The sequence below is a fragment of the Nicotiana sylvestris genome, chromosome 5 (assembly GCF_000393655.2).
Source record: "Nicotiana sylvestris chromosome 5, ASM39365v2, whole genome shotgun sequence".
NCBI classification, from domain to species: domain Eukaryota; kingdom Viridiplantae; phylum Streptophyta; class Magnoliopsida; order Solanales; family Solanaceae; genus Nicotiana; species Nicotiana sylvestris.
In genome coordinates this window covers 2,229,360-2,251,485 of record NC_091061.1, presented here as the reverse complement: position 1 = coordinate 2,251,485, position 22,126 = coordinate 2,229,360, and the positions used below count along the sequence as shown (strand labels likewise).

Here is a 22,126-nt window from a genome sequence, read left to right as displayed (position 1 = left end):
CCAAATGTGGCACATGGCAAAAACAAAAAAGTGGTGATAACTTACCTGGACGGGGTCAATGGGTGATCAATAAGACTCATGGCCTAGGTTGGTGACTTTTATTGCACTTTGGAGGGGTGCCCGCTTAAGGTCGATCAAAGTGGTTAAGCCTACGTCATAATTTGTTGCCGCGGAAGCCTGCGTTCGCGCGGTTAATTAAAAAAAAAAAAAGTGGTGATAATAATTAGGTGCAGAGCAATAATAAGTGGGATTAACATGGCCATAATACCAATTTTAACTTTTAATTGCGAAATGGTCGTTTCACCTTGTAATTACCGCCTCCTAAAATAGACCATCCTCTCTATTATGTCTGTGACGACACCTCCAAAGCTCAAACAACTATTTTTTTCTTTCATTCTGTGTTTTATATCTCTTTTGATTCAACTAATTTGAATTCGTATTGCATAAAGTTTATTAAAGCGGACATATGTTTTACCAAATTATTTTCATTTCTAGACTTAAACCAAGACTTTGGGTTAAGTGAAAGAATCATATTCATTTCACCACAATTTTCGGCGGTAACAACTACCCTTATTCCTTCTTTTTTAACTAAACTTTTAGAAAGAAAAAATAATGTAAAATTTTCAAACGTTTAGCATAATTTGTAAAATTTTATGAACCAAAAGTATTTAAATGTGAAATATATGAATCCTTTAATAGATAGATAAGGTATTAAATCCTTTGTCTTTTTTCAATTTAAAGCAGGATTTATTTTCTATCTGAATTGATAACTGTATAACAATACACAAAATCTGTTTCTTAAGCCTGACGTAAAATTCTACATCAAAATCTAGCAGTCGTATTTTTAATTATTCAATTGTTTTTGTTTTGTTGAAATAAACACTATATGGTTAGGTGAGATGAATATTTTGACCGAAAAGTGCTTCAACCAACCAAACAAAAAAATAGTTATTTTTTATTTTTATTTTGTTGAGGGGCATCGAAAAGATAACAACCTAATTTGGTTGTTGGGTTCTTGAATTCAATCATGTTACCTAATATTAAATCTAATTACCTAATATTCATAATTAGATTCGTTCCTCAATTTTTCTTGGATGGAATATGCTATTCTATATAACCTTAATATGACAAGGAAAGTAAGAGGAAAAAAAATAGCTGCACAAAAATTCAAGGTAGATTTAGCTCGACATTGATTTAGAAGTATCTGCTAAAGATCATCGTCCACAAATTTCATATATTAGATTAATTTAAAGATCCAAAAGAGAATAAAGATTTGCCCCTTCCCCTTCATCAAACAATCACAAGCAAGTTGACCATACAAGTTAATTTATAGATCCAAAAGCACTTAAAGGAGTCATTTTTATATTGTTATTAAAAATATTCTCAGTTTATATATTAATAAATCACCTTTTGGGTTTTGATTTAGTACAACAACACATGATATGATACGATACAATATGTGACGACTTTAAATACCATGCAGAAGGGTTAATACTCAAGTGAAAAATAATAGAATAACGAATCAACTATCCACTGAATTTTGAACCATATGTTCCTTCTCAGTTCTCATATATACTTTCCTTTTTTTTTATTGCCTCAAATTTTTTGAGAAAATTTATTTTTTTCTATAATATATAAGATTCAACAACAACCCAGTATAATCCCACTTAGTGGGGTCTGCAGAGGGTAGTGTGTACGTTGACCTTAACTCTACCTTAGGGTAGAGAGACGGTTTCCAAATAGACCCCCGGCATTCTTCCTTCCAAGAACTTCCCACCTGGGGAGACTCGAACTCACAACCTCTCGATTGGAAGTGGAGTTGCTTACCATCTTATAATATATAAGATAGCATTTTTAAATTAAAAAGTAGTAAATGTTGATATATGACACCTACCCACATATCTCTTAGAGCCACAAGGAGCCAATCCCTAAATAAATCCTCAAAAGTCATTTTAAGGCCACTCTTTCCTCATTTTCTCCTCCCATATATCTCCTCCTCTTCACTCTCTTTTCTCTTTGAGACAAAACATCAAACACCTTACTGGTAAAGCCATGGCTTCTTCTTCTTCTCTCACTCTTTCTCAAGCTATCCTCTCTCGTTCTGTCCCTCGCCATGGCTCTGCCTCTTCTTCTCAACTTTCCCCTTCTTCTCTCACTTTTTCCGGACTTAAATCTAACCCCAATATCACCACCTCCCGCCGCCGTACTCCTCCCTCCTCCGCCGCTGTACGGTCAACAGTGATTCGTGCCTCGGCTGCAACCGAAACCATAGAGAAAACTGAGACTGCGCTTGTTGACAAATCTGTAAACACGATTCGATTTTTGGCTATTGATGCTGTTGAAAAGGCAAATTCGGGTCACCCCGGTTTGCCCATGGGTTGTGCTCCGATGGGTCATATATTGTACGATGAGGTTATGAGGTATAACCCGAAAAACCCGTATTGGTTTAATCGGGATCGGTTTGTTCTATCAGCTGGACATGGTTGTATGCTTCAGTATGCTTTGCTTCATCTAGCTGGCTATGATGCTGTCAGGGTAAAACAAACTTACCCTTTTTGCCTTTTACAATGTTTTAATATCCTTTTTTTGCTAATTAGTGCATGTATGATTAGATCTATTTATCTTGTTTCCCAATTTATGTGACAATATTTGGCTCTGTACGAAGCTCAAGAAAATAAGAGAACTTTTGAAACTTATGTTTCACCTATAAATTATGTCATTCATGGTAAATGAGAAGTTTAAATTTAAGTTCTTTCTATATAGAAGTGTAACATTCTTTTTCGATAGACTTGAAATGAAAGAGGGAAAAATGACTTGTGCACTTGTGGGTGAGCAAGTCATTTTTCTTTGCAACTATTTTAGCTCTTACTCCATATCAGTTGTTACAACCAACACTTACACATTGTTCTCAGTTTTTAATACCGATTTTTTTTTTTATCAAAGCACCTCTAATGTTTTAATGTTATTATTACTGATATAGAAAAAGATTTTTTTGGAAAATATTTTTCATTCACCTACCTAATACAGGAAATAAGTGAGAAAACCACTGATTGAAAACATTTTTCATCGAAAAGATCTTTTTTCATACCAAACTTACTTAAACATGTATGTCATGCCATTCTGGTATAGCATTTCATGTGTTTGGTGTGGAGGTCTCGGGAAATCATTTTCTTGATCTAATTCCAGTGTTTTTGGTTTGTATAAAAGTTGAATCTTGCGAAGTGTAGGATAAGATATTAGGAAAGTGTTTGACGAAATCTTGAGTATGATGTTGATTGAAGTAAGTGATATGGAAGAGGAGTTGGTATGATTATCAAGGAAAATGTAATTTTCTCACGTTTGGTGCAAAATATTTTCCTCAGAGAAACATTTTTCACAATTTTAGGTATCCAAACTCCGGAAAGTATTTTCCTCGTGGAACTGTTTTCCAAGAAAAATTTTCCTCCATACCGAGCAGTCAAAACTGAAACATGACTTTTTGGTACACTTTGCACATTTACTGATGATTTTATCTGTCTTTTAGCTTAATGAGCTTATGTTTTTTTAAGTGTGTTTTATGAGTTAGAATTTACTTACATTACATTTGGAAAATTTTCCCCAGTATGCTTAAACTGTTTTGCTGATTATTTTTACTATTATATTTGACTAGGAAGAGGACTTGAAGAGCTTCCGTCAGTGGGGAAGCAAAACCCCTGGACACCCTGAAAACTTTGAGACACCTGGTGTTGAAGTCACCACCGGTTTGTGCACTTTTTTTTATGTCCCGTGTACCTTATAAGTAGCACTTGTATATCTGGGGGTGAATTATATATTTTGACTACATGACTTTTCGCTGCGAGCTGTATAACTAATTAAGATCTTTATTTTCTTGCGGTTAGGGCCTCTGGGACAAGGTATTGCCAATGCCGTCGGCTTGGCCCTTGCAGAGAAACACTTGGCTGCTCGTTTCAATAAGCCTGACACTGAGATTGTAGACCACTACACGTGAGAGTCTTCTCGCTCTCTCCTTTTTTTTCCCCTTTAATGCCATAACAATAGAACGATTTAATGCAACCTGTCTTTTGCTTAACTAATGGGAATGGCATCGATGATTGGTCATGCAGATATGTTATTCTCGGTGATGGTTGCCAGATGGAGGGTATTTCACAAGAAGCTTGTTCCCTTGCTGGACACTGGGGACTTGGAAAGCTGATTGCTTTCTATGATGACAACCACATCTCAATTGATGGTGACACAGAAATCGCTTTCACCGAGGATGTTGGTGCCCGTTTTGAGGCTCTTGGGTGGCACGTAATCTGGGTGAAGAACGGTAACACTGGCTATGATGAGATTCGTGCTGCTATTAAGGAAGCAAAAACTGTCACAGACAAACCCACTATGATCAAGGTACTTTACCTTCTGCATCTTTATGTTGGCTACTACGAGGTGATCCTGAAAAGTCGCATATGATTGAATTACTGTATAGACTTTGCTGCATTGGTAACTTTACATTTCATTTTTGCATATCCCATTTCCTTCTTTTTTTTCCTCAGTCAGGGTGCAGGATTAATTCATTATTTGTAGTGCTGCTAATACGGTTCCTTGATAGATTCATCTCGTATCGTTTATCATTAGGTTTACTGAACTTTCCTCCTTTCAGGTGACTACAACCATTGGTTTTGGCTCGCCCAACAAGGCAAACAGTTACAGTGTACATGGAAGTGCACTTGGAGCTAAGGAAGTAGAGGCCACCAGGAGTAACTTGGGATGGCCTTATGAGCCTTTCCATGTGCCTGAAGATGTCAAGAGGTATTATTCCATTCCCTTTCTCCTCTGATTCATTTGAACGTTGCTGGTTACTTACGAGCTATTGGTATTCACTTGCTACTTTTTTTGCAGCCATTGGAGTCGTCATGTTCCCGAGGGTGCTGCTCTTGAAGCTGGGTGGAATACCAAGTTTGCTGAATATGAGAAGAAGTACCCAGAGGAAGCTGCAGAACTCAAATCCATTACTACTGGTGAACTACCTGCTGGCTGGGAGAAAGCTCTTCCTGTAAGTGGTCATTTTCATCTTTCTCTCTCTTATTTCAAGCTGAGTTCAACTGCTTTTGGTTTGGGCTATCCTCATATTAAGTTCTTAGCTTTGGGGTGTGGTTTTTGAATTTTTGCCTCGTATAGTAGACGAGAGAGGTTATTTCATTTGTACTCCTGTACTTTTATCTTCCCTGATCAGTCACAGTTCCTCAGTCATCCTTTTATTCTTGCTCAAAATTGATACTCGTCTACTTTTGAAACATGTGAATCTTTCCTAATCCAGTTATTTGCTTGCTTTCTCAATCTCAGACCTACACACCTGAAAGTCCAGCGGATGCCACCAGAAACCTGTCCCAACAAAACCTGAATGCTCTTGCCAAGGTTCTTCCTGGTTTCCTTGGTGGTAGTGCTGATCTTGCCTCATCAAACATGACCCTCATGAAAATGTTTGGTGACTTCCAAAAGAACACCCCTGAGGAGCGTAATTTAAGGTTTGGTGTTCGTGAACATGGTATGGGAGCCATATGTAATGGGATTGCTCTACACAGCCCTGGCTTGATTCCCTACTGTGCTACTTTCTTTGTGTTCACCGACTACATGAGAGGAGCCATGAGAATTTCAGCCTTGTCTGAAGCTGGAGTTATTTATGTTATGACCCACGATTCTATTGGTCTAGGAGAAGATGGGCCTACCCATCAACCCATTGAGCACTTGGCAAGTTTCCGTGCAATGCCCAACATTCTGATGTTCCGTCCAGCAGACGGCAATGAGACAGCAGGAGCTTACAAGGTGGCTGTCCTCAAGAGGAAGACACCATCAATCCTTGCCCTCTCTCGGCAAAAGTTGCCGCAACTTGCTGGAAGTTCTATTGAAGGAGCAGCAAAGGGCGGCTACATTTTATCAGACAATTCTTCTGGCAACAAACCTGATGTCATTTTGATTGGTACTGGTTCAGAGTTAGAAATTGCTGTCAAGGCTGCTGATGAACTCAGGAAAGAAGGAAAGGCAGTGAGAGTTGTTTCCTTTGTTTGTTGGGAGCTTTTCGAAGAACAATCAGCCGACTACAAAGAAAGTGTCCTTCCATCATCTGTTACAGCTAGAGTTAGCATTGAAGCTGGATCCACATTTGGGTGGGAGAAATATGTCGGATCAAAGGGGAAGGCCATCGGAATTGACAGATGGGGTGCCAGTGCCCCTGCTGGAATTATATACAAGGAGTACGGAATTACAGCAGAGGCTGTTATAGCTGCAGCAAAACAAGTTTCTTAGGCTTATTACTTACCCTTGGTTACTGGTGTCTACCAAATTTGTTTTCATATTGAAACTGAGATTGGAGATAATGGTGGAAACCAATACCAAACGGACTCGGCAGTTCACTGTTGCATGGTATTTTCAATAAAAACTATTTCTTCATCTGCCCTTTGTTTTCTTCAGTTTTAGTAGCGGAGCGGCCAAAATGAATCCAAGATGAGGATAGAAATAGGATTATGGATGCTCCTGACCATGTACACTTAAAACATATCTTTGAGTTTTGTAATTTTATTTGGCGATTGATACCAAAATCTCATTTTCAATTGGAAATTCATGTCTTCAGATAACGGGGCTTTCTTTGTCTTTACTATAGTCATCATTTTGTAGCTATCTGTTTCAAAGCAAATACAATAACAACAAATCCAGTGTAATCTGACAAATGGTGTCTGGGGAGAGCAGTGTGTATGCATAATGTTTTCGCAAGATTGATAACAAAGTCTGCATGGTATACTTAAGAAGGTACTATGTTCTACAATTAATCTAGATTGTTTCTACACCCATTTCAAACTAAAGTTTAAATGGTTGAGGAGAAGTTGTCATTAGTGATATTTTAACTGCTCATATCACTGATATGCTTATCAGGAATTGGATGGCTTTATTTCTCTTCATTAGCTTTTGGATCTCTAAGCCATGAAAGATAATATGGAAATCTAATCTTTGAAGGCTGTGCGGACATGTGGTGAGATGGATAATATCTCTATATTCTTATTTAAAGGTTTCGAGTTTAAGCTCTAGGAATATAGATACTCTTGCGCTTTCCCCTTTAGCTGGTAATCAGAGGCGGAGCCAGAGTTTGAAGTTTGTGGGTTCGAGATTATAGTTCGTTTATGTTACTGGGTTCTAAATTAACAATTTATACATATTCAATAAATTTTTTAACACAAATACAAGTTTTAGACCAAAGTTATTAGGTTCGGTTGAACCTGCAAGTCCTATGCTAACTCTGCTCCTGTTTGTAATATGTCGTGCAAATATAAATTAATCGGAAAAATATTAGAAGATTGCCCCGCCTTAAGGGTGGTAGGTCTGAGTAGAGGTACCTGGATCTACACATGAAAAACATGTGCAGAAAGGGCATGAGTACACCACAACGGTACTCAGTAAGTGCTAAGCCTAACCATGGTCGGGTAGTGACGAGAAAGGTCAGGGCCGCTCCATCGCCGGTCTGATCCACCACACCCGGCTAAACTGCTCCAACTGGCTGAACCACTTAAGTCTGAATCTAGGGAGCTACCTGCTCCGCAGTGCGAGTAGCAGGAGTCTGGGCCCCTCCTCCAGCCTGAGAGACGGCTGGTGCTACAGGAAGCAAAACTGCTAATCCGCGCGAGTCCCAAATTTTTGTATGCTATAGCACATGCCTTCCGCCTTGGGCCCGGATGGATCCGTCCTGGAATCGCCTAATATTTATCCCGGACATCAAATACGGCCTAAGAAACAATTTCCACCGCCTCGAAATGACCAAATTATATTTTTTGGCATTTTATAGCCATAAAACTGCAAATCCGCGCGAGTCCCAAATTTTTGTGTGCTATAGTCCATGCCTTCCGCCTCGGGCCCGGATGGATCTATACTGGAATAGCATGTAGTCCCTACCAAGGGTTGGAGGATGGGAGGTTTGTCTCTATCCAAAGTTATGTGGTTGTTGAAACTTTTGGTTACTCTCCTTCCACCAGGTTGTTGAAGATGGTCCCACTAGTTTAGAATAATATTTGGAGCTTTAGCATATTCTTTCTCTCTTGTTCGATTAAAATAATGTTTGGTGACTGAAGTTGTTATATTTTCTTGTTATTTTCATCATTTAGTATAATCATCTATATCTCACCAACTCTAAACTTCTTTAATACTCCTTTTAATCATGTTTGACTGAGCGTGAGTTTAAAAAAAAAACGAAGGATTTAAGAAATTGATGATTTTGAATATCTTATAATATTTGTGTGGCTATACAACATTTAAAATATACGATTTTACATATATTATAATATTTATATGACTACAAAAACTTGTTAATTAAAGATAACAAGTTATTCTTTCTGAAAGAGACAAAAGAAAATAAGTTCGTATAAACCGAAATGAATAAAGTTATATTGTTTAGTCTATTGTTCAGTGATCCGTCTGACATGTACATATATATATAGAGAGAGAAATGCTAATTACGAATAATTACTTCATTGTAGACATTTTTGTTTTTTTTTTCTTTTAAAAAAACTTCAAAATAAATTTGAACAATTTTATATGATAGTATTCTTTTTGTTTTACATAGTGGTAAAAAAATAAAATTACTAGGTGATGAAAACTCTAAAAAAATTTACGCTAACCTAGATCTTTTTTAAACATTGCATAATTTTTTATGAATAGTAGATATGTGTGTAAGATATGGCTCAAACATCATCGGTATAAATAAATTCAAATAAAAACATATACAAATCTTATTAGTATAAATTCAAACAACTTATTAAAGTTTGGTTTTAAGCTATTAATTTTACCTAGCCACTAGCTTCAATTTTCGCTTATCATTTAAATTATTATTTAATAATAATATATTTATGTATGTTTAGTATGTAACCATATATTCATTAATTTTTTAAAGGAAAATATATTGTATCGAATATAGTAATATCTAAAAGTTTATACGATACCATAACAAATATCAATTTTTTTTTATTTCAATCGGTAATTCGAGTTTTGCCAAATTACATGATCAACGTCCAATTCACACTCAATAGTGAGTAAAAACAGTTGGACGTTGCAAGAATCAGATTCTGGCTGCTATAATTTCATCACCTGTGTATTCCCTTAATTTTTAACTTAATATTTCTTGCCAAAACATCTAACATTTAGATCTTATTATTAATTTTTAGTGCTCAAAAAGTTTATAAATCTTTCATACTAAAAATTACTTTTAAGGAATAATATTTTCCAAAACTAACATTTTTCGTATGGAAAATAACTTACATCATATTAAACATATTAATTAATTTGAAACCCTAAAATTCCTATTGCAGAATTATCAGTGTGCAAATGGTAGACATAAAGCTTTTTCTACTCGGCCCAAACCTTTGATTAAAAATAAATAACGGGTGAAAAATCAAAAAAGCGGAAAAATAATATTGTACAGTCGTTCTAAAAACAATAGCATATGTTATATATAAAATATATAAATATTTTATACTTTTGTGGTTACGGAATAAAATAGTTTCGGTCGCGGGTTAAAAAATGTCAGAATAGCACGGGTTAGCTAATTTTCGGACTGGTCATTCAAATATAGCCAGCATTTGCCAAGTCATTGAAAAATAGCCACTATTATGCTGCAACAGAGACCGGTCCAGTATAATATACTGGAGTTCCAGCAAAGTATGCTAGAGTATTTTCCGGATTTTGAATACTGTTTTCGTTTAGATTTATCTTTACACGAAAAGTGGCTAAATTTCGATGACTTTTAAAAGTAAAAATAGCACGGTATAACCAGTTTTCGGACTGGTCATTCAAAAATAGTCAGCATTTACGAAGTTAATGAAAAATAGCCACTATTTTACTGCAACAGAGACCGGTCCAACATAATATACTGGAGTTCAGTGCACTTGTGTATGAACTCCAGCATATTATGCTAGACCGGTATACTTTGCTGACTCCACTATAATATACTCCAGTCTCCAGTATATTATACTGGACAACTATACTTGCTGGAACTCCAGTATAACATGCTGGAGTTCAAGCATACTTATGCTGGAACTCCAGTATAATATACTGGTATATTTTTCGGGTTTTGAACAATCTTTTCGCTCAGATTTATCTTTACATGAAAGTGGCTAAATTTCGATTATTTTTGAAACTTGGCTATTTTTTAAACGACCAATTGTAAATCTGACTATTTTTGAGTTTCTTCCCTTTTAAAACTGCGACTATTTTTGAATTTCTCCCAACAAAAACTTCTCCTTTAGAACAGAGCTGAAACAGATAAAATGGTTGGTGAAAGTAGTCAGCAACAAGAAATCTCCTTTTGCACTTTCAACTTATAAATCAAACCACACCAAAATACAAAGAGAGAGAAACTAAAGAAAGATGGCACAGATTAGCCATATGACACAAGGGATACAAACCCTTTATCCCAATTCCAATATTTATAAACCCCAAATTCCCACATTTTCACCTTTTCTTTCTTTTGGATTGAAAAATTCAGCAAAATCTATGTGGGTCTTGAAAAAAGATTCAGTCTTGAAAAAAGATTCAATTTTTAGGATTTCAGCATCAGTGGCTACAACACAGAAACCCACTGAGATTGTGCTGCAACCAATTAAAGAAATATCAGGCACTGTTAAATTACCTGGCTCTAAATCCTTATCCAATCGTATTCTCCTTCTTGCTGCCCTATCTGAGGTAATTAAGTAGCTGATATATACACACACACATGTGTGTGTAGCCAATTTTTTGGAATAGTTTGGTTCACATGTTAGTTATGCCGTAATTATAATGCAGGGATTATGCATGCAATACTAATAATGAAGGGATTGTTTGGTTCACATGTTAGTTGCTATGTGGCTGGGACTCCCCAAAGTGATGACTTACCTGTATCGGGTCCTCCAAAAATAGTATCCGACTCGGGTGCGTTCACATTTTTGGAGGATCCGACGCGGGTGCGTTCACATTTTTGGAAGATCCGACACGGATGCGTCATCACTTTGGGAGTCCGCACAATATAGGTTAGTCGTGCCGGGATTATAAGGTAGTTATTATTTATGCAATGACTAATAGCGACGAGATTGTAGATTGTAATACATGAATTAATTACTCTAAAAGGGCATTTTTGTCTTTACATAATTTAATCACTGCATTGCTGCATGTTCTTATTCCCCAATTTATCCCTCATAAAATACATAAATTCGTGCATAATTCCATAATGCCAACCATACACTGCATAAGTTATGCGGCTTCTGTTTGTTTATCTTATGCCATCAAGCAAACAATGTATTGTCTTATGCTGAATTTTGTAATGGAATTAATTGTTCCTATAACCAAACGATTCCATTGGTTAGATAGCAGAACACAAGAATGACTTGTGTATGCGAACATTCGATACGGCCAATTTGTGGTCGAAATGGTATGCTTATTATGAAAAAGGAAAAAAGAAAGGAAAAGGAATATTTTGCATACTCCCGATTGAAGTTTGTCATTGTTTACAGTTAACACTTAGCTTGATATGTTATTGAAGTTTTCTCTTCTTTTCCCCCTTAGAAAGGTTAGTGTGGGGACGGAAATGTGTGCTTAGCAACACCTTAATCGAAGTGTAAGATGCCTTTAATAACATAACATGTGAACCAAACAATCCCTAAACGTATTGAACCATGATCAACGTGTTGAACTTCTTTAAGCTGTGAAAGTTCACGTTTTTCATTCTTTTTGCATAAGATGATCATTACATTAGGTTTCATTTGCTCCTTTACTTGATGCGATGTTCTTTTACTTTATTATTTTCGCTGTGTATCTTAATAATCTTTTGTGGTCATTAAATGCAACTGGCATTTGAATTTCAGGGAACTACTGTGGTTGACAATTTACTAAGCAGCGATGATATTCATTACATGCTTGGTGCCTTGAAAACACTCGGACTGAATGTAGAAGAAGACATCGCTAACCAACGAGCAACTGTTGAAGGTTCTGGTGGGCTATTCCCTGTTGGTAAAGAGTCCAAGGAAGAAATTCAACTTTTCCTTGGAAATGCAGGAACTGCAATGCGGCCACTAACAGCAGCCGTTGCTGTAGCTGGTGGAAATTCAAGGTCTAATAGCATCCCTCTTCATACCAATTTATCCTTTTAGGTTTCAGTTAAAGCATTTCAATGACATGGAGCCAAATAGAGCAGAAAGGTTAGTGCGGAATGATTACAACGTTACTAACTTAAATTTATCATTCTCATATACAGGTATGTACTTGATGGAGTTCCTCGAATGAGAGAGAGACCAATTGGTGATTTGGTTGATGGTCTTAAGCAGCTTGGTGCAGAGGTTGATTGTTTCCTTGGTACGAAATGTCCTCCTGTTCGAATTGTCAGCAAGGGAGGCCTTCCCGGAGGGAAGGTGAGGATTACAAATTCTACTATATAGTATCTATAATGTTAAGAAATCTTATCTTAAGCTGAAGCAGAGAAGTCTTTGCTGATAAAGTTAAGGTACTTTATGTTTGGAAGAAATTGAACTCAAAAGCCAAACACGAAAGTTCTTAACAGTAATAAGTTGAATGACTACAAATTTGTATCAAGCTCAAACACATATAGCTAGCTGTTTTTATAAGAAATAGGACTCAGGAACTACATTCCCAAACAAATCAGGAATCACAGTTCTTGTCAATGAAGAAGCTATTTAAAAGGAAATAAAATAATTCGCCATCATTGCGGAATCAACTGTCCTAATTTCTATTTATAGTTATGGGAAAATTTTCCCCATTTTTTAGAAGAGGAACTTATTCCCTTCACTGTTCTTAAGTATTCTAATATAAAAGTTACTATGGAGACTTCTTTATAGTAAAGAGGATTCAAAGAGTTTAAAAGTTACCTCTATCTCGCCCCCAGGGCTTTGGTCTAATGGTAATCGCGCAATACATGTTGGATTAGGCGCACTGCGCACACCACGGGTTTCAACCCTGCCGGAGACAAAAGTCTGGTATTTAAGTTGAGAATGGTAGAGGGGCAAGGCCATTATCCACTGAGTTTCGAACCGTACCACTGCCCTCAGGGATTTTTCATTATAAAAAAAATAAATTACCTCTATCTTCCCTAGCTTTAAAAAGAATAATAAAACTTCAATCTTTACAATTTAAGTCACGCGCGTATCAAACAACTCCTAAACCAATGAATAAAACTTACCTAAAACAAGAAGCTAAGAACCCTAACCTGTAGGACTACTATAGGTAGGAGTTGGACTTGCAACATTACTTAATGAATAGTAATATTGCTATTACAGTGTTCTGTCAACAGTCTCTTTTGCTCGCCTTTTCTTTTTTCGAAGCATAGAATACCGTTATCGTTCAGAAATTCTTGCTTTAGTTATTTTTTTTTGACTATCTTTTAGGTAAAGCTCTCTGGATCAATTAGCAGCCAGTACTTGACTGCTCTGCTTATGGCTGCTCCACTGGCTTTAGGAGATGTGGAGATTGAAATCATTGACAAACTAATTTCCGTACCTTATGTCGAAATGACATTGAAGTTGATGGAGCGATTTGGTATTTCTGTGGAGCACAGTAGTAGCTGGGACAGGTTTGTTGTCCGAGGAGGTCAAAAATACAAGTAAGTCTGTTTTCAAATCATTTTAATGGCTTGAGAAGTTTATTACCAAAACTATTTAAGTAAAGATTGATGTAATATTAGGTCTCCTGGAAAAGCTTATGTGGAAGGCGATGCTTCAAGTGCTAGCTACTTCTTGGCTGGAGCGGCCGTCACAGGTGGAACTGTCACTGTTGAAGGTTGTGGGACAAGTAGTTTACAGGTATTGCTCAGGCCGTTTGAGCCAGGGGAGGGGTTTGCATGTTGAACGTATCTGTTATCTTTCTGTCTTGACTTTGTCGAAGCATCCTAATATGTACCCACATTTGCCCCCAGAGCTTTGGTTTAGTGGTAAGAGTGCAACCCCACAGGTGAATTAGACTCACATCATGGGTTCGAATGCTACCACAGACAAAAGTCTTGTATTGAAGTGGTGAAGGATAGAGGGGTGGGCTCATTATCCACAGAGTTTTGAACTATGCACCACTAGCCCTCGGGGATTTCTCGATTATCAGAGAAAGAAAAAAAGTACCCACGTATTGCATATGTACACGTTTGGTTTTTGTTAGGTATTAAAGCATTGTGGATGGTACATTCTTAATTCTTTACAATAGCACCTAAGTCGATGAATGCATTGAGATGACTTTCAATGTCATGGTTAAAGTTTCTCATTTGTCTGTTTATGTTTGCCTTTGTGAAGGGGGATGTCAAATTTGCTGAGGTTCTTGAGAAAATGGGAGCAGAAGTTACGTGGACAGAGAACAGCGTCACAGTCAAAGGACCACCAAGGAATTCTTCTGCAATGAAGCATTTGCGTGCCATTGATGTGAACATGAATAAAATGCCTGATGTTGCTATGACACTTGCTGTAGTTGCACTTTTTGCCGATGGTCCCACTGCTATAAGAGACGGTTTGTTTTCTGGAGACCAGATCGAATTCAAAACTTTCTTTTATTTCTAGCATAATTAACTAGCTGAGCGGGACCAGATCTGCTATGCTGCTATATCCATAATCTTGAGAGGATTTCCCACATCATTACATACAAAATATACGCTTTTAGTGACTACTAGTCCAATATACTCTTCTGGTTAGATACGATCTAAGAAACTGAGCTGATTTATAATTCTATGTGCTCAACAAGCTTTAACAATTATACTAAAGTTAAAGATTTCTATGGGCTGAGTATGAAGATCTTTATACTTTCAGACCTCTCTATAACATCGTCCCTATATAACAACACTTCATTATAAAAAGCCAAGCTTTTACGGAACCAATTTTTATGTTATGTTATAATATATGTTCTCTATAACAGTATTTCGCTATAACATCCAAAAATATTCGAAACAAATGAGTCTATTATAGAGAGGTTTGACTGTAATGCAAATAGGTATGAGTTATTCACTTCTAGCATAATACTCTTATTTGAGCAGAGTATTATGTTGAAAGGTTGTGTATTTTCTCTTTTTTCCTGTTCTTTTCTTCTTTCTTTATTGTGCTAATTTAAAAATTCCTCTTTTCTGTTATCAGTTGCTAGCTGGAGAGTCAAGGAAACTGAGCGCATGATCGCCATATGCACAGAACTTAGGAAGGTAAAGTCGTTACTGGTTTTGAACACATTTGCATCTCCCAAGCCTTAGTGTAGTGATGAAGAAGTTGGTCTTTGTTCTTTCTTTCCTTACTCTTTTCTTTGTGCATGAATACTACAGTTGGGAGCAACTGTTGAAGAAGGGCCAGACTACTGCATAATCACCCCACCTGAAAAATTAAATGTGACCGAAATTGATACATACGACGATCACAGAATGGCCATGGCTTTTTCTCTTGCTGCTTGTGCAGATGTTCCGGTCACCATCAACGACCCTGGCTGCACTCGGAAAACCTTCCCAAACTACTTTGATGTCCTACAGCAGTACTCCAAGCATTGAAACCGCTTCACTATGTTGTAGAGTGTAAGAAAGAACAGGTAAAAGAATTTAGTTCTTGTACAAGACGGGCTATAACTGGTATCTGAACCACTCTGGTGTTGACTTCAGATCAGAAGGGCATCGATCCAAGGCTTCGAACTCTTTAATTATTTGTCATGTGATGATGTTCAATATTTTTGATGAAGTTGAGCTTCTTGTTTTTGAAGGAATGTACACTAAATAGAGTTAAGAATAACTAGTATTGGAACAGTGTAAGGAGTACTATTTTGAACATGGTGATTCAGTTACTCTGAGAGTTTTTATTTTATTAATCAAATCTCTGTTGCATAATATTAGCATGAGATGAGTTTAAATGGAGTAATGTGGTCGGTCAAGATTCATATCGCTGACTCTAATTTGTTTTGGATTGAGGCGTCGTTGTTGTTGTATTGATCAAATATATTAAGAAGCACTTTACAGTAAACTACTTCAATTCCAGGCTGCAGGAAAAGTGACTGAAGTAAATTTTTCCCTATTTAATTTCTTTCAAACTATATTTTTCTTTAATATTTTTAGTATTTAACTTGATAAGGAATTAAGGACAAGTCTATGCACTTCAATAATTTGCACTTACAATTGATATATATCTGTGTGCGTACATGTGCAGGGTAGATAATTTGTCATATAATTTAAAAAGTAAAGAAACTGATTCCAAAAAGTTTTCACAATATACCAACAAATCAATTATTTTCATCACAACCAGAAAATATAATTCAGCTTCACGTTATGAACACACAAAAGTTCTTTTTCCCTTCAACATTACTCCTTTTAACTTTTTAGTTAGAAAAAGGTATGTAATTGAAGGAACATGCATTTTGTTGGCAATAATTTTTATATGTATTTAATTTGTATTTATCTAATAGTTTTATTGGATATTAAGCTATTAGAGCTCTTTCTTGTTTCGGTTCAAAAAAGGCCGATACTTTTCCTTTATCGAGAATCGAAACATAGCATCTGAGGTTGCATTAATCGAGAATACACAACAGAAAAAATTAATCTATTTCCAAATTTTACCTTAAAAGCAACAACAACAACAACAACAACAACAACCCAGTATAATCCCACACGTGGAGTCTGGAAAGGGTAACTTGTATTACCTTAAAAAATGTAGAATTTTTTTTTTCAAAAAATTTCTCGAATTACGTATTTTCTCCTCGTAAGACTAAGAACAATGAATAAATATTTATATTAAAAAAAGGAATCAAATCACACCATGAGTTTTTCCTTATTTCAGTTCAAAAGTGGATACATGCCTTCGGTGGCACTAGTGGATTTAATAATTTTTTCTTTATTGCTAACAAAGTGCATGTGTTATTTTCTAGGTTAATATTATAAGTTAAAATAACAAGTATATTTCCTGAAATTCTAGTTTTCTTTATTGCCAACAAAGTGCATATGTGCTAGCTCACAAAAGAACATTAACAAGTTAGTGGGTTAAAAAAAAAAAGGCAGCTCGGTGCACAAGTTATTCTGCATTCACGTAGGGTCCGGGAAAGGACCGTATTCCAAAAAATATGATGTAGACAGCCTACTCTAATACAAGTACTAATGGCTACTTTCACGGCTCGAACCCATAACCTATGAATTCAAAAAGAGTTATCTTATTATATCTATATATAGATATTAATTTTGTTTTGTATACATATACATAATTTGAGTCTAAAGCAATAAATCTTATTCATAAAACTCCAAATTTGCTCGTAAAAAGGAGGATTATTTGCCTTTTTTTTCAAGTTTGTTTGGCGTATTACCTCAAACTAATATGTTATTCTCACATGACTCTGTCCCCGAATCGAAAACAAAGGCATGACTGAGAATGATTGCTTCCACAGAAAATGATTTTTGAAACAAATGGAGTTTCTTTTTAAAAAAATAAAAAATAAAAAATAAAAATGATTCTTTAGGTACGTGATTTTCCACATATTTTTTAAGTGATTGGTTGGCTAAGGAAAAGCATTTTATTATGTAAAGCATATTCTTTTGTCACTCGTTTATTGGTCTCTTTCCGGTGCACTAAACTTCCGCTATGTGGGGATCCGGTGAAGGGTCGGACCACAAGGGTATATTGTACGCGGCCTTATCCTGTATTTTTGCAAGATATTGTTTTCACGCTTGAACCTGTAACCTCCTGGTCATGTAACAACAACTTTACCGGTTACGCTAAGGTTCTCCTTCCTTTTGGCTAATGAAAGCATTTTATAATGTAAAGCATATTCTTTTGTCACTCGTTTATTGGTCTCTTTCGTTTTCAATAAATAAGATAGTGAAACGACTTTTTTTCTTTTTATTAAACAATTGATCTAATCTTGTTTCTCTAATTACAAGTTGCATAAGTAACTTCTATTCATGGTTATCAATTTTAAAGGCTAAATATTCCCTATTAAAGAAGGAAAAAAAATAAACAAAATATTTTTCCACCATAACTCGTGGTAGCCCAACGTTAATACTTGCATTGAAGTCCGATTAATTCAGAAAGGCATATTAGAGGGAAAACGCTCTGCCAGCAAAAAAATTTCATTCTTCGGGCTCAATACGAAACGTAAAATTAATATTTGAGGGTCCTATTTATTTTACCATAAACTTGTGGTAGTAGTCTAGACGCTAAGCTCAAGGTGTTTCTCTCTTTGTTTTCACCAAAATTATTTAGGTAAAACCTTAGAACTAATATTATTGATGATTGCAAGTCACTCCAGCCGAATGGCGATATTTTTAATGAAAAAAAAATTATTTTTTACAATTCAGAGATCGAACACTAAAAAGGAATTAACAAAATATTTTAATCTGTACTGTAACATATTTCTAATTTATAATTGTCATGCGTTAATGATTCTTAAAACCCATTGTAAGGTTTCTTCTTTTAGAAAAGGGAAAATTTCATATTAAAACAATTGGGTTGCCTCCTTTTCAACTTTATAGCTCATATTTCAATTTACAATTGAGCAGTCCAAAAATTAGAGGCACATATCCGAAAAAGGGGTGTTATTTTCGTTTTTTGGGAGTAAGAAGCGGGATTTTCTTTGTTTTAGCTGGATTTTCTCTAATTCTTTCCAATCTTTTTCCCCAAATACTACAAAAATAAGATCTTGCAATTAATGCAGCTCCAAAACCCCTAGAATTTCTACTTCATCTCGAATTAACAGCAAATCAAACACGAAAAGTGAAATTTTTTTGCTGCTAATCAGCGCAATTTTCATTTTTGCTGCAATTTTAATTTCAATTTTTTGTTCGATGGAGATTTTTCCAGTTTACGTTCTTCATAGTGGTGAATGGGAAGAAAAAAAGTTTATCAATTTCGTCAGCGATTGTGTAATAATCGAGTCAACATTCAGCTAAAACAATTTAGTTGCAGCTATTTCGGAACAGATTATGATCGATAGTGAGTTAAACATAATAGAGATTAACTTTCTCCTAAATGTTGGTTTGCCACCGATCCTGATTTACAACGATACAGGTGTTAAGATGTATATTGAATTAAAGAAGAAAAACTTGAATTTCACTGAATATCCCTTGTTTGTTACAGTGAAAGAGATTTATGATAATCGTTTGGTTGCTACAAGTTCTAGTTGTGTGGTTGCTACAAGTTCTAGTTGTGTGTTTGCTACAAGTTCCAGTTGTTTGGTTGCTACAAGTTCCAGCTGTTTGGTTGCTACAAGTTCAAATTCTAGAGATGTATCCACAATTGATAGCACTAAGATTATTGATATCGAATTTATTGAAAATACGAAATTTAATGAAAACATGGGTATAATAGATGATATATTAAACGAATTTGTTGAGGAAGATCAAGTTTATAAGGATAAAGAGACAGTTGTCAGTGTGATGAAGAACTTGGCTATACGCGAGAGGTTCCAATTCAAGGTGAAGAGATCAAGCGCAACAAGGTATGTAAATAATTGTATATTCTGTTATATATATGTATAAATATGTATAAAGTAGTATATATTTGTATATGGGTATTAAAATTAGTATATATGTAGTTATGTTTTTGTATACAAGTGTATTTAGAAGTTGAATGATCTTTAATCCTAGGTATCACCTTATGTGTATGGATGACAATTGTGCTTGGAGTTTCAAATCTTCTGCTGTTTTCAAGACAAACATATTCAAAGTGAGAAGTTACAATAATAATCACACATGCGGCTATGGTGAAAGATACTTAACAAAACGTCAAGCTACTTCGGGTGTAATTGCTAGTATAGTCAAGGACAAGTATGTTAATCCAAAAAAAGTTTACACCGCAAATGATATAATAGAGGACATACAAAAGCAACACGAGATTGAAATGCGCTACATGAAAGCATGGAGAGCTAAAGAGATAGCAATGACAATGATAAGAGGGAGTCCGAGTGATTCATATAAGGAGTTGCCGAAGTATTTTTATATGTTGGAGCAAACAAATCCAGGAACGATTACAAAGTTGCACAAATCAGAAGATGGATGCTTTCTTTATGCATATGTTTCGCTATATGCATCTATCAAGGGTTGGGAGCATTGCAGACTGATAATGGTTGTTGTTGGAAGTTTCCTTAAAGCAGCATATAAGGGTACCATATTGACTGCTTGCACACAGGATGGAGCTGGTGAGTTGACTGCATCTACCTTATTTCTGCAGTTTGTATAATGTTGTAGTTTCATGTATAAAAGTGTATAGGATTTCACAACTGCTGTTTTTATAAAATTTGCAGTTGGTATAAAGTTGTATAACTGTGTATAAGATTGTATAATTGTCTGAATCATAATATCTATTTTTTATAAACAGGAAAAATCCTTCCACTTGCATATGCAATTGTAGATTCAGAGAATAACAAATCTTGGGAGTGGTTCTTTGTCCAGATAAAGGGTACTTTTGGAGTTAAGGAGGGGATGTATATAGTTTCAGATAGAAATAAAAGCATCTTCAATGCCACAAAAGCTGTGTACCCAGAAGTACCACATTGTTTGCATGTTTCACTTGTGGCAGAATGTAAAGCGCATATTCAAGAAACATCACAAACAATTGAAAGATATCTTCTTTGCTTTGGCTAGAGCTTACACGATAGAGAAGTTTGAGTATCATATGACAGAGATGTGCAAAAATTGATCCGAGGGTGCAGCCTTATTTGTTCGAAATTGGCTGCAATATGACTTCCAATATTGCAGAGTCAATTAATGCAGCAAACAAGGATGCTAGAGAGTTACCAGTAATGCGATTGCTGGAGTACATGACAAATTTGCTATAACAGTGGAACAACAAAAACAGAAAAAGTGCAATGGAGACATCTACAAAGCTTGGCGAAAAGTACGACAAACTCCTTCGGGAAAATCTAATTGCATCGGAGCAAATGACTGTAAAATGAATCAAATATAATGATGCTTGGTACTGTTGACTTGCATTTTACTGCTTGTATAAGGATGTATAACTCTGTATAATAATGTATAATGTTCTTTAACTTTTTTTTTAAAAAAAACTTTTGCAGGTGAGGCTTGCTACGGAGCAGTTATATACTGTGTTTGAAGGAGTAAGGCGAAACATAGTGTGCCTTGAAGAGGGAACATGCAGTTGTGGAAAATTTCAAATGGATGAACTTCCATATCCGCATGCTTGGGCGGTTTTGAAGAACCAGCAGCTGAAACCTGGCCAGTATTACTCTTTTTACTACAAGAAGGATAAACTCCTTAGAACTTATGAATTTCCAGTTAATCCGATGCCAGATGAGAGTTTATGGGTAATCCCAACATAGGTGATAGAAGATGTGGTCCTACCACCTAAAGGGAGAAGGAATGCAGGAAGGCCAAGAAAGGAAAGACTCAAACCTGCTGCAGAAAAAGAGTCTAAGAGGGCGTTTTCATGTTCTGTGTGTGGACAAGGTGGTCACAATAGAAAAACATGTAGGAATCGACCCAAATAAATAGTTGAAAACATAACACTTCCTATTACATTTGTTGTCATGTTGAGTAGTTAAGTTTCACAAACAATAGAGTTACAAATATTGAGTAGTTAAGTTTCATAAGCAATCAAGATGTTTCATTATACATGTTTTGATTATCTAATAATAGTGTCTTGCTATTTTTAATGGTACTAAATATATTGATAGATTGTAGAAATACAAAACAGAACTGCTAACAATCAATGGTATTATATGTATACAGATGTATAAATGAGAGTATAAGTTTGTATAAATTTGTATAACTATGTATATTATTGTATACATATGTATAAACCCTGCTACACTAACAAAACTGCAACCATAATGAAAATACATATTTTGTTAAAGGACAAAAGCAACTGAAATATTCATTAAAATTTATGTCATTCACAGCCACAATGTGTAATGACTACCACAAATTACACAAAAATAAAAACATCTATAATATCCTTTAAGGTTATCTCACAAGTAGCAGAATAGTACTTAGACAAAACTAGGCAACAACTCCTGATACATAGAAAAACTACAGTAAAATGGAAAAAACAGAACTACTTTTTCGGTCGTCCCCTCTTCCTCTTCCTAAAATATCTCCCTGTGATTTCATCACCACTAATTGCACCGGACTGTTGTTTTTTTCTTCCATAATCCCACAACAGAGATTCCCACCTGGTGCGAAGTG

The 22,126-nt window shown here is 35.6% G+C and overlaps 3 protein-coding genes and 1 non-coding gene across 4 annotated transcripts; all 4 read left to right on the top strand.

The window, feature by feature from the left end:
• Positions 1-37: 37 nt before the first annotated feature.
• LOC138869890 (U1 spliceosomal RNA) lies at positions 38-198 on the top strand. Its single transcript, XR_011400140.1, has one exon. It is a non-coding gene; the product is annotated as a U1 spliceosomal RNA (small nuclear RNA).
• Positions 199-1,913: 1,715 nt separating this feature from the next.
• LOC104230044 (transketolase, chloroplastic) lies at positions 1,914-6,611 on the top strand. The gene is made up of 7 exons (XM_009782780.2): positions 1,914-2,535; positions 3,650-3,740; positions 3,879-3,984; positions 4,104-4,386; positions 4,640-4,788; positions 4,879-5,032; positions 5,323-6,611. Exons 1-7 carry the CDS (start codon positions 2,053-2,055, stop codon positions 6,280-6,282), a joined length of 2,226 nt encoding a protein of 741 aa, XP_009781082.1. The 5' UTR covers positions 1,914-2,052; the 3' UTR covers positions 6,283-6,611.
• A 3,673-nt stretch (positions 6,612-10,284) lies between these two features.
• Positions 10,285-15,832, top strand: LOC104230045 (3-phosphoshikimate 1-carboxyvinyltransferase 2). The gene is made up of 8 exons (XM_009782781.2): positions 10,285-10,698; positions 11,853-12,097; positions 12,242-12,395; positions 13,386-13,600; positions 13,682-13,799; positions 14,277-14,487; positions 15,105-15,166; positions 15,284-15,832. Exons 1-8 carry the CDS (start codon positions 10,384-10,386, stop codon positions 15,500-15,502), a joined length of 1,539 nt encoding a protein of 512 aa, XP_009781083.1. The 5' UTR covers positions 10,285-10,383; the 3' UTR covers positions 15,503-15,832.
• A 3,075-nt stretch (positions 15,833-18,907) lies between these two features.
• On the top strand, positions 18,908-21,261 carry LOC138891326 (uncharacterized). Its single transcript, XM_070174721.1, has 7 exons — positions 18,908-19,422; positions 19,571-20,121; positions 20,227-20,229; positions 20,301-20,467; positions 20,605-20,721; positions 20,764-20,868; positions 20,998-21,261. The coding sequence occupies exons 1-7, from the start codon at positions 18,908-18,910 to the stop codon at positions 21,259-21,261; spliced, it is 1,722 nt and encodes a 573-aa protein (XP_070030822.1).
• The last annotated feature ends 865 nt before the right edge of the window (positions 21,262-22,126 follow it).

Coding starts and splice junctions, on each gene's coding strand:
- LOC104230044 (XM_009782780.2), top strand. CDS start 2,053: ATGGCTTCTTCTTCTTCTCTCACTCTTTCTCAAGCTATCCTCTCTCGT. Junction 2,536..3,649: donor CTGGCTATGATGCTGTCAGG/GTAAAACAAACT, acceptor ATATTTGACTAG/GAAGAGGACTTGAAGAGCTT. Junction 5,033..5,322: donor GCTGGGAGAAAGCTCTTCCT/GTAAGTGGTCAT, acceptor TCTCAATCTCAG/ACCTACACACCTGAAAGTCC.
- LOC104230045 (XM_009782781.2), top strand. CDS start 10,384: ATGGCACAGATTAGCCATATGACACAAGGGATACAAACCCTTTATCCC. Junction 10,699..11,852: donor TTCTTGCTGCCCTATCTGAG/GTAATTAAGTAG, acceptor TTTGAATTTCAG/GGAACTACTGTGGTTGACAA. Junction 15,167..15,283: donor TATGCACAGAACTTAGGAAG/GTAAAGTCGTTA, acceptor TGAATACTACAG/TTGGGAGCAACTGTTGAAGA.
- LOC138891326 (XM_070174721.1), top strand. CDS start 18,908: ATGATCGATAGTGAGTTAAACATAATAGAGATTAACTTTCTCCTAAAT. Junction 20,468..20,604: donor CAAAAGCTGTGTACCCAGAA/GTACCACATTGT, acceptor ATCATATGACAG/AGATGTGCAAAAATTGATCC. Junction 20,722..20,763: donor AGGATGCTAGAGAGTTACCA/GTAATGCGATTG, acceptor TTGCTATAACAG/TGGAACAACAAAAACAGAAA.